At 40.7% G+C, this 17,439-nt stretch overlaps 1 protein-coding gene across 1 annotated transcript; it reads left to right on the top strand.

The window, feature by feature from the left end:
• The first annotated feature begins 1,812 nt into the window (after window positions 1–1,812).
• ankrd40.L (ankyrin repeat domain 40 L homeolog) lies at window positions 1,813–12,907 on the top strand. The gene is made up of 5 exons (XM_018235424.2): window positions 1,813–3,083; window positions 4,805–4,953; window positions 8,263–8,727; window positions 9,272–9,453; window positions 12,593–12,907. The coding sequence occupies exons 1-5, from the start codon at window positions 2,977–2,979 to the stop codon at window positions 12,728–12,730; spliced, it is 1,041 nt and encodes a 346-aa protein (XP_018090913.1). The 5' UTR covers window positions 1,813–2,976; the 3' UTR covers window positions 12,731–12,907.
• The last annotated feature ends 4,532 nt before the right edge of the window (window positions 12,908–17,439 follow it).

The raw sequence follows: 17,439 nt of genomic DNA on the forward strand, positions 1-17,439 counted from the left end.
AACAAAATTTGGCAGTTTATGCAAGTTTGACAATATTTCTCCTTATCTAAACTGTTTTTTTCTGTGTCAAAATTGTTACAAAGGATCTTATTTGCACCTGTTACCTGTTCTGGGCTCTCTGCTAAAAGCCAATTAAGTGAGAAACTTTGTTTGTTTCATTTTCTGGCTGTTCAATGCAGAGAAAATAGGGACTTTCCAGTACAAATGAGGGACAGCAGGTTGAGCTGTCAAAAGAGGGACTGTCCCTCTGAAATAGGGTATAGTTGGGAGGTATGATAAAGCTGGCCATAGATATAAAGATTTTTAAAAGATCCAATCGATTATCTCGAATCGATCATTTTTGACCATCAACTAAAAAAAAAGTTTCAGGCGACATTGCCGGGAAAACTGAGGGTAGCTGCTTTTTTTAACCTGCCCGATCAATTTTCTGACCGATGTCGGACGAAAAATCGTAAGACGTACGATTGTTCGATTCCCACTAACTTCACGATAATTTGACGGAGTGGTCGGATTTCGCTAAAATCGGTCTTCCGGCAAAGAAAAATCTTTGCGTCTATGGGGACCTTTAGAGTGGAGTCTTGCACGGTGACATGACCAAAAGGAAGTGACTTTGGTGATCAAGATGACCTGTATTTAGGGTTGCCACTTTTTCTGGAAAAAAGGCACCCTATATTTTATCTTTCTTCCCTATTGAGAACATTGCATCAAACAAACAAAAAATTTAACAGCCAGATGGCAACTCTATATATTGGGTTGCCACCTTTCTGGAAAAGAATAAAAAATATCAAGCCCAGGAGCTGCTAAATTAGGGCCCAGGAATGTAGAGACAGTGGATGGCCTTAGGAAAGTTAGACTTATTTGGCCTGTGTCCATGGGGGGCCCCACACAGTGGCATACCTCCCAGCCTGGTTTGGACTGAGATTCAAATAGGCACTAGTGTTTCAAGTACACAGAGGCCCAATAAATGGTGACTGTCTATGGCATCTTTTTGGCATTTGCCAGAATTAGGCATGCAGCGAATCCATATTTTTGGGATTCAGCTGAACCCTGAATATTTCAGGAAGGATTCAGGCTTATTAGGGAAAAATTATGCAACAACAGGGGGAAAGAAAGTCTGCACACATCAGCGTGATTTAATCCCCTTAATCACTTGACCTAAAGTCATTTGATTTTTGGAGTTTGGATTCAATTAAGTCAGGGTGTTTGGATTCAATTAAGTCAGGGTGTTATATTTGGCCAAATCCTGCTAAAAAAGGTTCAGATTCAGACGATTCCCAAACCGAATCCAGGATTTGTGCTTCCCTAGCCAGGCTGGGCCTGTTCCGAGTGGCGTAACTAGATGTCACTGGCCCAACAGAAAATAATTTTAGGGCCCCCAACATATCCAGAGGTTGTCCTGGTTTACTAAAAGATGTTGAAACTGAGCATGATTTGAGCCTCCTGGGGTCCCTATACCTCCTGGGGCCCCCTGCAGCTACAGGGTCTGCCAGGCCCGGACTGGCAATCTGTGGGTTCTGGCAAATGCCAGAGGGGTTGCTATAAGGTGCCATAGAAAGTTAGTATTTAGGGGACTGGTTAGGGTTGCCACCTGGCCGGTAAAAACTATGGTTGATCCCAATGTTATTAATAGGGAAAAAAGATAAAAATATAAGAAGGACGGTATTTTTTTCCAGAAAAGGTGGCAACCTTAGGGCTGGTGGGGGCTGTTTGGGCCTCTATGTGGGCTGATTGGGCCTCTGTGTACCTGAAATGCCAGGGCCTATTTCAGTGGTGTAACTAGATATTACTGGGCCCCACAGCAGATTATTTTTCAGGCCCCCATGTTGACTAGTTTTACCAATATTTATTTAAATTGTATATGAATTAGGACCTCATGGTGCCCCTATACCTCCTGCCCCCCCCTGCAGCTGCAGGGTCTGCTTCCTGTGTAGTTACGCCCCTGGCCTATTTTGATTCTCAGTCCAGACCTGGGTCTGCTTCTTCTATAAGTATGCCCCTGCCTGTTCCCATTTCACAAGATGAGACTGTGCTGTCACTCCCCACATTATACAAATCGCCACACAGCTGCCTGAGGGTCACACTCCCTGATGATAAAAAGTCTGGTGGTGGTGGTGGGGGCAGTTAAACAAGGGAGAGAGATGAATGAACAGCCTATATCAAAGGGGACAGAAAGCAGCAGGAGAGAGGGGTGTGGGATTTGTTCAGTTATTTAAGCATAGCTTTTTGTGTGCTCATTCCCATTTAGTGCAGGGATTGACCAAGCCCATCCCCTGAATTGCATTTTAAGATTCGTATACTGAATCAGCTTCATTGATAGTTCAGTAGGGGGAACCTCATTATAACATACAACATAATGGAAGGATTGTCTCAAAGAAATATGGCCAGGGACATATTATTCCAGGGCCCCAGCAAAAGATAAAATCAGGGGGCACCCCCATGATCTTGCGAGATTTCTCATCTACATGCAAGGCAAGCCGCTGAGGCCTTTCTGCAACCCGGAACTAAAGTGCTGCGCTTGCGGTGTCCCACGGATTCCCGTCCCCCAGCAAAGAGTTTTGGAGAGATGCATCCATCCGGGAGGGCGGATTATCACAATTTTTACGTTAAATCGGATTCGTAGAGGCGTTCCAGAGGGGCTCGGGGTAGTTATATAGAGGATTTTACAAAATGGTGATTCGTTTTTGAATGGGAGTGACCTTTATACACCATATGGGATATACATCTATTGCTTTTGGCTCGGGGGTAAGGAGGCGTCTGTGCCAATTTATTTAACCCTCTGGACTGTATCATTTTCGCAATACCCAAATAATATAATTGTTGCACTTTTTTTTTTCCATGGAAATATTTTAGATCTCGGTATATAAGCAGAAAGTAGCATATTTATTGTGCCTAAAATCTCAATGTTTGACTGCAGCCAGATGAAGATTTTTCTAGATTAAATACAAGGTCCCAGTTTTATTTTTGGAACCTACCTACATGGAAGAAGGATTGAGGGAGGCTGCTGCTTTGGGGGATTTGGAAGAGGTGCAGAAGCTGCTAAAATGTGGGGCCAATGTTAATTCACAAAATGAGATAAATGGCTGGTAAGTTACACCACTCCTCCTCTCCCTTTATCTTGTTGTTTATATGGGGGTGGGGAACGGTTTCATTAATACTTCTTAAAGGGCAAGTTCTCCCTGCATGGTCATTTAATGCTGATACGTGCAGTGTGGCTATATAGCAGATTATAACTCAACATTTGGGGCTCACACAGAGACCTTAAAGGAGACATTTTGTGTAAAAAATAAGAATGTACCAGTGCATTATACTCATTTAGATATAGAAGAATTGTGCTTAAGAAGTGTTTCAGGCTGATCTTTTGAATATTTCTTCAAAAACCCTAATAATCCCTCCCTTCTCTTCCACTTCTTGCTCCCTGAATTCCCAAGTTGTGCAGGGGAGCCGGCGGCTCTCATCTGACTGCAGCTAGCATGACCTGAAGCCTGTCTGTGCTTGTGTGACTGCAGGGCTGTGATTGGCTGTCCCTCTCCTACTGTGCTTCTGGCAGGGACCGTTAGGACACGCCCACCCCTCATTTGAAACACAGACCAGGACCAGTGAACATATATAGGGAGCTCCAATAAAGGGGCTTTTTTTAAAGATAATAATTTTTAGCACCATGTAAAAGCAACACCATATATTACTTTTAATTGCCTACAGAATTAGGGTTTTTTTCATTTATCCTATATGTCTCCTTTAATCTGGCATAAAAAACACTCCAGGTGAAGTCCTCTGTGTGAGACCGAAACGACAAGTAATACACCTTTGTGTCAAGGCAGTGTCCATGTGTCAGTCCTATCCTAAGTGAAAAAATAAATTGTTACCTTTGGGGGGAGACAGACCATATCTGCTTTTCTCTTTATTTAGCATGATCTCTTCCAAAGACACCATTAGGTGGGGGTTGGGAGAACGAGCATTTAAGGAGAGAGCCACCTCCCCAAAAAATATAAAAAAATTTAAATAAACAAGCTGAAATGCCGCTCCTCCCCTTTCTTATTGGGTGCATGTGGGCAAGGCTTAATTTACGTACTAAACAAGGTAGCCCCAGCTACTTAGGATAGGACTGACGCATGGACACTGCCTTGACAGGGCGTGTGCATGCTTTGTACAAACTTTGTAACTAAAAGTGTCTTTTTTTAAGAAAGTTACACTTCAGTTGTGCAAGAATATTTTTTCAGGGGGTTATATATTGAGAGTGCTGAGGCTACCTTGTTTAGTGTGTATGTGTGTATATATATAGAGAGAGAGAGAGAGAGAGAGAGAGACATACAAGAGTCCTCTGCACTCAACCCATTATCAATATATTTAAGACAGAGACATTTTGTGCATACTGCTACTGAAAAATGCCTTACCCTTTAAACAAAATAGGGATTGTTTGTCCATATATTGCAATATATTTAAGATGGCCAACTACGTCAAAGTCATCCCATATCTGGCCAGTCCTATGCTCAATTTTCATCTGATTCATTAAGAATTCTATTGCTTCATTATACAAAAGGGACTAGTTTTACCTGTAACTTACTTGCTGCTTTCAAAGTAAAACTCCCAAACTTGGCTGCCCTTTTATTAAACACCATTGGGATCACCTGACTATAGCTGGGAAGGGTGGGAGCTACAACATGGAACTGGTCACCGCTCCTGTATAACTATAACAAACAAGGATAGAGAAATATAGAGAAATATAGATATAGATAGATATAGATAGATATATGTGTCCACTGCTATGGAATTGTTTTATATCAATGTTTCATTATATCTCTACAAGGACTTGCCTGCATTGGGCGTGCAAGCGGAACCACCTGCATATTGTATCATTCCTATTAGAAGCCGGAGCCGATGAAGATATTCTTACCAGCAAAGGAGAGAGGCCAGTGCAACTGACATCCAAGAAAGATATCAAGAGGCTTTTGGGAGGTGAGACTTTATATGGAGACCCAATGCTGACTCTCTTCTCCTTGGACCCCTGACATATCATTCCCCAGTTATACCTATCCATGCCTCTGATCTGCCTGAAACTCTGTCCAGCCAGGCTCTGTCACTGTATCAAAGTTTGAACTGTGTGTAGATGAAGTCGCGCACACCCTTAACTTTTCCTCCACTGCGTAGACTGGTGCCCTGTATAGGAGGATACGGCAGCCTCCAATATTGAGATACAAGTAGAAAACACAGGCACTCAAGGCAAAGAAATAGCAGGGTTCCCCCTTGCTGTTTATTAGTGTGAACGTGCAATGTTTCGGGGCAAGCCCCTTTCTCAAGAATACCAAAAAACCAATGTGCAGACAATAAAAAGAGTGACCAATTAACACAATTTGCATATTAAATTAGCGTAGGACCAACCCACATAATTTTCTGTGTAAATTCCAATTAGACAATTCCCCAGTCTCATAATAAGAAGTCCAGTTGCCGAGTTAATCCTCAGAATAAAGTTCAAACAAGAGTCCAAAAAGTGAATAAAGCCTCAAATGTGCTAAGAAAAATTGGTGTATCTAAAAAGGAAAAAATAAAATTGATACATAATACCAAGACACTGCCTGTTATCTCAAAGAAGTTACACTTAACATATTTGACATTTCCAAAATAACAAACTAACCCTTTTCCAAGATAAGGTAATTTACCTGTCACAGAGAAATAATATCAACGGGGGTTTCTTATCTGTAGATAAATAGGAAGAAAGGGTAAGTACAACTTGCTGAGAATATTAACAAGAAAATATTTATAAAAAGCAGGACAAATTATATTCCTCATTGAGACCCTTATGACTCCTGGATTGGAGTAACCAAATCCAGAAGCATTCCCTGGCGTAACACACGTTTTTTTTATCTTGACCTGGGTTGGCTCTCACTTTTTCTAAAATCTGCCGACGAAGTTGTGCCACCCGGTGGCCTTGTGAGTGAATATGCTTCGCTAATAAAGTTTCCCTTTTTGCTTTCACAGAATCTTTATCATTTATTTTGTTACTTGGAGTTTGTGGAGGTAGTGGTTTGTAATTACGTATCGTGCTTTTATGTTCATTAAGCCTGATTTTTATCGATCTTGAAGTTTGGCCAATATATACCAGGCCACAAGGGCATTTAATGTAATATATCACATCACTGCTGTCACATCGTGCTTTTATGTTCATTAAGCCTGATTTTTATCGATCTTGAAGTTTGGCCAATATATACCAGGCCACAAGGGCATTTAATGTAATATATCACATCACTGCTGTCACATGTAAAACACCCCTTGATGGTATGCTTTGAGCCCTGCTGAGGATGGGTTACAAAATTGCCTGATATAATGCCATTGCAATGGCCGCAATTCCTGCAGGGGAAGGTGCCATTGTAATTTGGATTAGAGAGTAAGGGCCCACCCTGTTGTCCACTAGGCCTAGGTTTGATGAGGTCACCAATATTCCTTCCTCGTCTATATGAAAATAGTGGCGGTTGCTGAAACAGATGACCATATTTAGTAGCAGTGCTCAAAATACCCCAATATTTCAAAATAATATTACGACATACGTTTGAATTACTATTATAAGCTGATACAAACGGTATTCTCTGTACCATATTTGGGTTAACCGATTTCCTAGAAAGTAGTTCCTTCCTAGGTATACTTCTTACCTCATCCCTATAGGACTCTAGGCTGGTGCGTCTTACTCGCAGGAGCTGTCTTTTTGGCAAACCCCTAATGAGCCCTGGAGGGTGATGGGATGTGGGTCTCAATAAATTATTTTGGTCAGTGGGTTTAGTGTAAACATAGGTTACAAACCCTCCTTCAGTATAAGTCACGTTAACATCCAGTGTGTATTACAGTGGCATTAAACTCCTTCAATTCCTCAGTGGTGCCTGTTCAAAGAAAAACTCTATATACTGCATGTATGCATGGATATGTTGTGAAAATTGATTATTAGGGAAAATAAAGGTTTCTTCAAAAAAAATAAAAAATCAAAAAAATAAAAATCCAGAAAAATATTTGCATAAGCAAGGTGCCATGTTGGCACCCATTTTCATGTAATTGCAAATAAAAATCGAATTGAAAGTAATTTTTTAGTTTTAGGTTGTGTGTAACCAATAATTGGTGAATTTCATCACTAATTATCCCCTCCATCACAGCAGAGTTTAGAAAAATGTTAACTTCACTTTTTAACTTCTGGGTGTGGTCACTATTGAGTTGACTGTATCAAAGTTTGCCACAATTCTCATAACACACAGAAACCATTCGGCAAGCACATTTACTGGTCTATTGTGTGAAAGCAGAAACCTGATTGATAGCTATGGGTTCCTAGGCATCCTAGGTTCCCACTGATATGAATAAATAGAACTTCATGCCAGTATGTTTCACTGAATATTTATGGGAAAATTAAATATAAATTATAATAGTTGAGTAAATAATGAGTATTTTTTATTTCTTCAAGAGAAAAGGAAAATACAGCTCCCTTGCTCAGTAAGTTAATAAAATGAAATCATCTGTTACAAAGTTCTTTATCTTGTAAAAGAGCAGTTTCTGTATTGCATCACATGCTGGCAATAAACACCATTTTATAACACAGTCTTAATTAGCTGAGCGCTCAGATGAGCTAGTCTCACTGTTACACCTATGTGACATAATTCTGGGCAGGCTCATTTATTTTGTGTGTTTGTTTAGGTCCCATATTGAACCTTGCCGTCACTGTGTAATGTAAGCCTTGTGCTGCCTAAAGCCACCATGCCCCTGCTATCACCTTCAGAATCGATGGCAGGAACTCAAAAAAAATAAAAAAGCAAATTTTTTTTGAGTAGTTTACTCTTGTCTCCATGATTGGTCATGGCAAGAATTTGCTTGTGTAATGCTTTTAAATAGACCATATTATTAAAAAAAAAAAAAAAAAAGCATTTGCAATATTTAGTCAAGTAGATTTGTTTTGGGTGAAAATTTGTTTTTCGCTACATAAAATTTAATAATATGATGAACTCTCCTTCCAATTCTACCACAAGGCAGTAGTCCTGCCCTACTTTTGAGATTCGAGCTATCTTTATAACAGAGCATTCTGTCACAGTGATACAGAGCCTGACTCATTGTAAGCAGCGGTCCTGCCCTGCTTTATGGCTGAGATTCTAGCTATCTTTATAACAGAGCATTCTGTCACAGTTCAGTTCCAGAGTCTTGCAATGCTTGAAGCTTATACTTGACACTTTTAACTGACCCCTATTATTATTTTTTTTTTCTTTCTCTCTCTTTCTTTTTTTATTTTTTTAATAACAGTGGAAGAGCCAGAAACAGAAGAAGCAAAAGCAGATTCTGAGTTACCCTTTGTCCCAAATTATTTAGCAAATCCCCCTTTTTCATACAGCTTCTCTAGGGAAAATACTGACAAAGAAGAACCTACTGCAGCCCCTCACTCTGAAAATGGCGCCTCATGCAACCCACCTCATCTCGCCATAACTCATCCCTCCTTATCGAATGGAATGGAAAATGTCTGTATATCTACCTCTTCAACAAGCGATGATCCCCTCCCAGCATTATTCTTTAACAGAGATGTGCATGTTACCCCAGATTGTGCACTATCCCCAGTACAGAGTGGCCCTGTCTGCTCACCTGCCGTACCTCCAAACTGCAGTCTTTTCTCCCCAGTTTCTAACAGCCATCATCATGGAAGTGTTAATGCTGGACCTATGCAAGTATTTCAGCCGTTCTTTTTCACCGGTGCATTTCCATCCAACATGAAAGGTACAACCAGATCACCTAAGTCTTTGATTTTTAGTTAATATTCCAGTGCTAGACTTATCAAAGGGGAGCTTTGCTTTCTAAATCAGATCATGGTTACATGCTTTCTTAAGGGGGTCAGAATAAGGGAGAATTGCCAGACAGAGTTGGGTGTACAGCAGCAGGGGAAGCAGGGGTACCTGGGAAATGAAGGGCAAGATGATTTTAACATATCCCCATTTCATAAATGAAGTGAGTGGGAGGTGGAGGGTGCATTGAGAATGTATTGAGATCACAGAAGAAACAAGAGGTGGAGAGGTGTAAACTGTCTAAGAAGTGTGGCAAGTGATCAGGTAAAATGATTGGAAGTGAAGTTGGGAGAGTATCCTTAGGGTTCAGAGAAGGCATAAGGAGTAAGGGGATAGAAGAGACGAGGTGAGGATACAGGGAGACAGAACAGATTGGGGAAGTAACTGGGAGCATATGGAGACTTTATATTTTTATAGAGAGATACATTCTGCATTGTAAGTTCTTTTGATTCCATTAGTTTATTTCTTACTGTTCCCAGAACTGGTCCTTAAAGTGAGAATTCAGAGTGCTGCTCCAGGAGACAATGATTTCATTGAAGTTGAAATGGACCGTCAAGAGCTTACTTACAGAGAGCTGCTGAGAGTGTGTTGTATGGAGTTGAAAGTCAGTCCAGAGAATGTGGAGAAAATTAGGAAATTACCCAACACTATGCTTAGGATGGTAAGTATTCTCAGAATGCCTTGTGTTCAGTACTAAGGCCAAATAACATGCAGTAGCTGTTTCAACAGCTTTTGTGTAATTCCTCTACAGAAATGAATAATGCATCTTCTAAAACATCATCTGGGAGCTGTAAGAATATAAGCCTCATTGCAGAGGGCAAGTTTAAAATGTCTTGAGCCGTATAATTTTGAAGTGTTATGTTGATTTGCATAGATTGTTTAACTGAGTGGAGTTATTTGTCCTAAATTCTAAATGTCCCAAGCAGCTAACTGTCAAAACCTGTTGACGTGATGTCATGGACTGGTCGAAATGCTGTTATGACATGGGAGGCCAAAAATTGGGCAGTTGTCGATGGGGCAGTTTTGATTTCCTGTTGGAACAAGGGCCACATATGCTTGTTGATGTGATGTGACAGCTGGCATAGCGGCAGTTATAATCTAATCGTTGGCCCGAGGGCCAAACGATTGGATTGGCCCTATTCTGTGCACTTCAAAGTGGGCATATCATTGAAAAAAATCCGCTTGTTTGGTGACCTCTCCAAATGAAGGGATCTTAATATGATCTTAATATGTAAGCTTTAGGAAAGAGACATTGTTTGTATGATAGTCACAGCAGGGAAGCCATTAATATGACGGTCACAGGAAACAGCTGATGTGGCAGTCAAGCTATGGTAATCTTTGCCTGGGAATAAATGCAAGCCATACATACCAAGTCCCCTTTGGTATGTGCAGCCACCAGTCTTGTACAGAGATTTTGTGAATGGGCCCAGTATTTTACAGCTATGCACTGTGCCCAGCGGCTAGAGGCTACCCATTTGAAATCACCCTGGTCCCCGATATAAGTTTAAAGGCAATGACAAACGGGGCTGCTTCAGGCTTTACGTGGCTTCAAACCACCTTAAATAAATCAATTTGACTTCAGTGTAAATCATTCGATAAGATAGAGCTTAAATATCACTAAATGTGCTAACTGTGACTTGTGCATTACTTTCCTTGCTACACACAGGCTGCTTCCTCTGCTGCAAAAAAAACACCACAAAAATGCCACTGCTTGCAGCTGCAACTATTTTTTCTGGCCAGTAAAGGAAGCCAATGCTTCACTATCGTTTTCTGACTATAAATACCCTCTTAGATAAAAAAAACTACTTTGTGAAAGACCCAAATTGCTCAAACGCAATTACCCCTATACCCCACACAGGCAACTTGTTCGTTCTCAAGGGACTAAAGCTGGCCATAGATGCAAAGATCCGATCGTTTGAATCCCCGAACGATCGGACTTCCCCCATCTCCCGACCTGCCACTAACCATTCAGATCAAATAAAGTAGTAAAAGAACAGATCAGACGATGTTCTGCCCCTGACAGCAATCGTACGAAATTATGTCCGACAAAAGCTAGTGACAGTCTCCCACTGAAAATCGTACGATTGGCAATACATGCAGAGAAATTATCGGCAGCCAACCGAAATCTTTTAACCTGTCAGATCGACCAAACGACCGATCTCCGCCGGACGAAAAATGCCGGGACGAAATCGGATCTTTGAGTCTATGGCCAGCTTAACTGAATCAGCATTGCCTTACCAGATGTAGGAGGTAGTTCAAGCAGGCAGAGATGAGTAATTGCTGATAGGTCAGTCCCAATGAAATCACTGACTTTTTGATTTTTTGTTTATTTTGTGCCCCTGAGGATGACCCTTAAGGTCGAAATGCGTTGGGCTCACCTTTTCATTTTTAATTATGTTTTGTATATTATTTTTGCTTATTTTTTTCTTCTTTTTTGTAATACACTAATTTTGCCATTCAAATCGGGTGTGCTATCCATTATCTTTTATATTTCCAATGACATCACAGCTGATAACATAGGGTCATTGTCATTGGTTACACACAGCTATATAACATATTTTTATATTGTATGTTTAGCCAGCAGTAGTTACCGATAGCTGATAACAGCAGCTGTTGTTGTAGACTGCTGCCTGCAGCGAGCATTTCATTTGGCACTTGCTCAATGGCTACAGTCATATATTTTTTAAAAATAGTTTTTGTTGCTTTTTTGACAAAATTAAACAATAAACAAGGAAAGAATAATATAAAGCTGCCCATAGATGCAAAGATCCGATTGTACGAATCTCCGTTTCGTACGATTTTTGGGCCGTGTGTGGAGTGTCCTGACATTTTCCATGCCATGGCGATCGGTCGTTCAGATGATCGAACAGGTTCGAACGTTTCTGTTGGCTGCCGATAATATCTCTGCATGTATTGCCGATCTGATGATCCTCAGTGGGAGTCACTAGCTTTTGTCGAACATAAACTTTCATACGATTGCTGTCAGGGGCAGAACATTGTCTGATCTGTTATTTTACTACTTTATTTGATCTGAATGGTTAGTGGCAGGTCGGGAGATGGCATTCATGTCTATGGCCACCTTTAAGCCATAAGAAATAAAATGGTGGGTATTCATACAGTTTCCTCTTTGTCTATTAATTGCAGAATTTGTGTTGGTATAGTCCATGTCCTGCCTGGCATATCAGGGTGCAAACTTAGAGGTCAGTGTTCTAAAACTGCAGAATTTTTAGGAACATTCCTTTAGAGTCTGGTCCAGGGATGCCATATTTGTTCAAATTTGTCCATATTGCCCCTCTGTGAATACACCAGGCGGGCTATAGTAGTGTGTTCCCTTAGTAAGCTTTTCCATACGTTAATACTGGTGGAGTCACCCGAAATCCATTTCAGAGTTAAGGTGGCCATACACGGGCCGATAAAAGCTGCCGACAGACCGTGTTGGCAGCTTATTGGCCCGTGTATGGGGCCCCGCGACGGGCTTCACCTATCGAGAGGTACTGGAAATCATCTACCCACTGCAAGGGCTGATTGAGCATTTGTTAACGGGGAGCTGAAATGTCCAGAGGGTATATATGAGATTTTCCCCAATTTATCAGCAGCCCAGAGAATCTACTAAATGTGTTTACTGTGTAAAGAAGCTGTGTTAGCGAGTCTGCTGGGTCTGCCAAGAATAATAACATGTCGTTGGCGTATACGCAATTTTGTCTTCCATAATATTACATCACTACAGGGCACAGCAACTTTCTTCTTGTACATTAAACCAAACCTTAAAAATATATTTTTTCCTTCTTTGCACTTTACAGGATAAAGATGTCGCCCGATTGCAAGACTTCCAGGAACTGGAGCTGGTCCTGAGAAACAACAGCGACCGATTTCGGACAACAACATCATTGACCGAGAGGCCTTGCTTCAACCAGAAAGCTTCACAACTAACCTACTGACCGAGTGGCAGTGCTGTGGCTCAGATGAGTGTATTCTAACCCAGATCAAGTAGATATCAATAAATAAACTTATCACATTGCCGTGACACTAACACACACTCTACAGATACTTCTTAGAAGCACAGAACAAAGAAGAAACTTTTTTTTTTCTTTTACTAAACCATCTCTGTATTTCTCTCCAGTGGAATTGTAGGCTTGTTTTTATAAATGAAATGTGTCTGATAGAGCAAGTATAGTTTACCCGCCACCTTCCAGCTGGAATTCTAAGAGACGTATACTCAAAGGGGAACTATCGCGAAAATGAAAATGTAATATTAGCTTCAGCATACTGAAAAAATAATTAATAAAGGTAATGTGGCATTCAGGGAAAGAGAAACTTTAACTGGTCTGGATCACACCTTAAACCCCAAAGGTCCCTTTGAGGATAACAAATAATTAGAAGATTATCAAAGGTGTGTTTGGAGAAACAAGAAACTTTATAAACACAATCAATTAAAAATTCTTTCCCGTTTCTGACATAATTAAGTTTATCTTCACTATCCCTCTCTCAGCATCTGTTTCTCCTCATTCTGTCTTCATGCAGGAGTTGGGTGTTAGATGAATGATCAATATATCTTATAGGGGGGCTCTTTTTACCTAAAATATATATTAGCTCACCAGAAATCCTGTCTCTCTACATGCAGAATTTGTGCAAAAGGCAGTTATTTTTTTAGATTTTGTTTGTATTGGAGTCAGTTATTTGAGTGAGCTCTAATTCACCTGCTAGGAAAGGAAGCCCCCTCCCCACGATTTATTGGATCATTTAGCTGACACTGAAATTTTCATATTCGCGATAGTTCCCCTAACTCCTATGTGAGCCAGACTGAATGGCAAAAGCTTAACTGAGCAGAGAAGCGTCAGGAGATGCTTCCTACATCACCTTTGGCTCCTGTCACATTGAAATTTAAAAAATCTATTTAAAATGCAGAAGTGTTTAGAACAGCAATTTTATACTAAGGTATAAAGGTGGGTATGTGTCCCTATAAATACTGGAGGGCTGCAGATATGTTGTGGCTAAGGGAAATAGAGCATAAGATTGATCTCAGGTCCTTTAGCCACTAACTCCCATATGTAATGAAAGGCACAAAGTTTGTCCAAGGAGCAGTAACCCATAGCAACAAAAAAGACGTTTGCTGTTAAACACGTGACCATAAAATTCTACCTGCTGATTGGTTGCAATAGGTTACTGCCCCTAGGAAAATTAAGTGTTTTTAATTCCATAACCACCCAAGTATTTTATTAAGTATAACAAGTAGCAAAGGACCCTAGATTGTGCCATATGTGATTGACCAAGTGAACGAATGCCAATATATGCAGTATTAATATAATGTTTGAATTTGCCTTGCCAAACCTGAAGTGATGCTGACACAAGCTAATATAGGTATTGTGCTGGTGTGGACTAAATCACTGCTATGCCTCCTTCCTCGTCCTGCTATTGGCTTATCACTATGGAGGTGCCCTATGGTTCCGCTTCACAGAATCTACAGCCTATCAGAGGTTATCTCACATTCTCAGCATGAAGCTGGTGCAGCTCCTATGTTAGATATCACTTTAAAAAGTGGTTTACCTTCTTATATGAAAGAGATATTTTGTGTGTGTGTGGGAGGGGTTATTCCAACTGATTATAAAGCAATAGGTTTTGCCGTGCTTGGGAGGTGTTTCCTGCAACTGCACCAACATGTGGTGCAACTCAATGGGGTATATTTATCAAAGAGTGAAGTTAGAGATCGCCACAGTCCTCTAGAGTGAAATTCCGCCGCTCTCCATTAATTTCTATGGGTTTTGAAAGGCTTATCTATCAAAGGATGGACTGTCACTTTCACCCATAGATAAATACTTTTTTAAAAATCCAATAGAAATGAACTGAGAGTGGCGGACTTTCACTGAGGACTGTGGCGATCTCTAACTTCACTCTTTGATAATATACCCCATAGACTGTGGCGCCCTTCTGTTGTAAAGATATGTCCCCTAACAAAGGAGGTAGGAGATGGTATTGCACCCTAATGGCCTATTGATCTAAAAAGCTACTTTTTTGCTTACTATTTTCCCCATAAAGTCACCTCTTCTGAATGGGGCAGCCTCTGTACAGGTAATAGTGAATGGGGCATTTTATCCGCAACTGTCATGCAGCAAAAAACAATAGCAGTCACCCGTGGACAAATCACCCCTTGTGTGCCTGTCCCTGATCCTAATAGTGAGCACCCTGGCTTCCCCTTTAAGATATATAACGTAGCACATTTTAATCCCCAGAAGGGCTAAGAAGATCCCTGAATTTATTTTAATTCCTTATCTGAGTTGCTGATAGCTGACAGAAAATTGAGTGAATACTATTTCCTCCCTTTCTTTATCACCGTAATATGAGTTTTACATATCTGTATCTGTGATTGTAGGAACTAGTCCACAATATAAAACGTATGGGTGTTCTCTTTCCCTCCTTACTACTCAGATACAGTTAAAGGAATAGAATTAACTGTTAGTATGCTGTACACCGTGGTATTCTGAGATTGTTTGCAGTTGGCCTTTGTTTTTTATGGGGGGTTTTTCCGGGCTGTTTTTTAAATGATTTTATTCTTTATTTCTGAGTTTTTCAAATCATTGAGAGGGGATACAGAAAGGAAAAAATTTATTTTTTAAAATGATTTAGCTTTTTGTTCAATGGCTCTCTTCTGCATGGAAATTATTGTGGCTGCTAGTGTCCTATTTACCTTAGTAACAGGCAGTCATTGAGACGCAGGAAGATGAAAATGAGAGGCCTAAATAGAAAGATAAGTAATGAAAAGTAATAACCATAACAGTGTAGCCTCACAGAGCAACAGATTATTGGCTGCTGTGACCAGCGACCCGTTTTGGAAGGCAATACATTATTATAAAAAATGAAGACCAATTGAAAAGCTGCTAACAGTTGGACAGTCTATAATATACTACAAGTTAACCCCCTTTAAAAGCAGATTTCAGAAGAAATGAAATAAAACCTGATTAGGAGTTAGAGGAATTCTTTGTATTGGAGGATAAACATAATGACAGCCCTGGGATGACAATATTGCACCCCTCAGGTGACTACGGACTGTAAAGCCCCACCATTCTTGGCTGGCTGAGTATCATGGGAGATGCAGTCTGCAGTGGCTGGAGAGCTGCCATTTTACTCCCCCCTGTCCTAATACATTAAAGTGGGTGTGTGGATCGGTGACAAGCTGCTCTGAATCTGTACAATTTCATGTCATTTAGTTACTGTTTACAAATAAACAACTGCAATATTAATATGATTGGTGGCAGTGTTCCTCATTAGTGACTGGCAGAAAGCTATCTCCAGGCCCAGGTTTGGGCTGTTGCTGGCTCAAATGTAAAATAAGGCCTCAAAGTAAGACAAATTGCTGGTCCCAGTGTATAAATTCAAAAAATGTGTATCGCTGTGAATTCCTAGGAGCCTGTGTCACACTCCCAAAAGGTATAAGATACTGTAATAAAGTTGAAATAAACAGCTTCAAAGCAGTATTTTCAAACTGCATGTGTTTCTTTTATTAGCAGTGCAAAACACTACATGTTTCGGGTACAACCCTTTTTCAAGTGTATGATATAAAATAAGGCCTCTCCTGTTTTGTTATGCATTCATACAAACCCTCTTCTACCCAGGCGCAGACTAGTCAAATTTACAGCATATTATCTGGGGACAGAGTGATACTAGTATGGCACCTACAACCCCCCACTGAGCTTTCTTAATGGAACAGTGTTCTAGCTGGAACCAGTGCCTGTAGTAATTACTAATATCCAGCTCCAACCCCTTGCCCTTTGGCTGTTTATTGGCTGAAGCATGATAAACAGGTTGTGTACTTCCACCAACAATAAAGGGAAGTATTGCTACTGTCTCCATCTTGCTCTACTGTTTTAATGATGTCCAGCAGTCACCTCTTTTCTTCTGCCTCCATCATTTACTACAATCTCCAACTTGCCCTGTTTCACATAAATCCCATTTATACATAGTGTGCTGACTGGTTTTAACATGGTGCACCAAGGGTATTTGTCATTGGCTTTCAGGGGCCCAATATGAGGTAAATATAAATACAAAGGGTGTATTGCCTTGGTTCCTGCATTACCACCATTTTCCGTTCCACCCTTCTCTCTGTAACAGTATCTGCACAGGTGGTGGCAGGGAGATGCAGTCGCACAGCAGTTGGAACACTGAAGGGTGCCTGTCGCTGAGCTAGAGGAGCTAACAGAACATGTGAGAGGATATCTGCATTCCTGGCATTTATGGCCACAGTGAAACCTGATCCGGACACAGGTTGCTTGAACTCTCAGCTGCTGCTTCAGCTTCTCAAATAGGCAGCACAGTGACAGCCTGGGACAGAACAGAGTGCAGGTGCCTCTTCTGACCTGTATTTCTCTCTCCAACTTCCTATGTTTTGAAAACAAATTTAAAGGCCCACTATGCTCTTGACATTTTCCTGCTGAATTGTGCTTAGTACAGAGGAATACCTATACTGCCATAATTTTATGGTATCTCTCTGTACAGGCTATGAGCAAACTTAAGGGTCTGTTCCTGCTGAATTGTGCTTAGTACAGAGGAAAACCTATACTGCCATAATTTTATGGTATCTCTGTACAGGCTATGAGCAAGCTTAGGGATCTGTTCCTGCTGAATTGTGCTTCGTACAGAGGAATACCTATGCTGC

The sequence above is a fragment of the Xenopus laevis genome, chromosome 9_10L (assembly GCF_017654675.1).
Source record: "Xenopus laevis strain J_2021 chromosome 9_10L, Xenopus_laevis_v10.1, whole genome shotgun sequence".
Taxonomy (NCBI): domain Eukaryota; kingdom Metazoa; phylum Chordata; class Amphibia; order Anura; family Pipidae; genus Xenopus; species Xenopus laevis.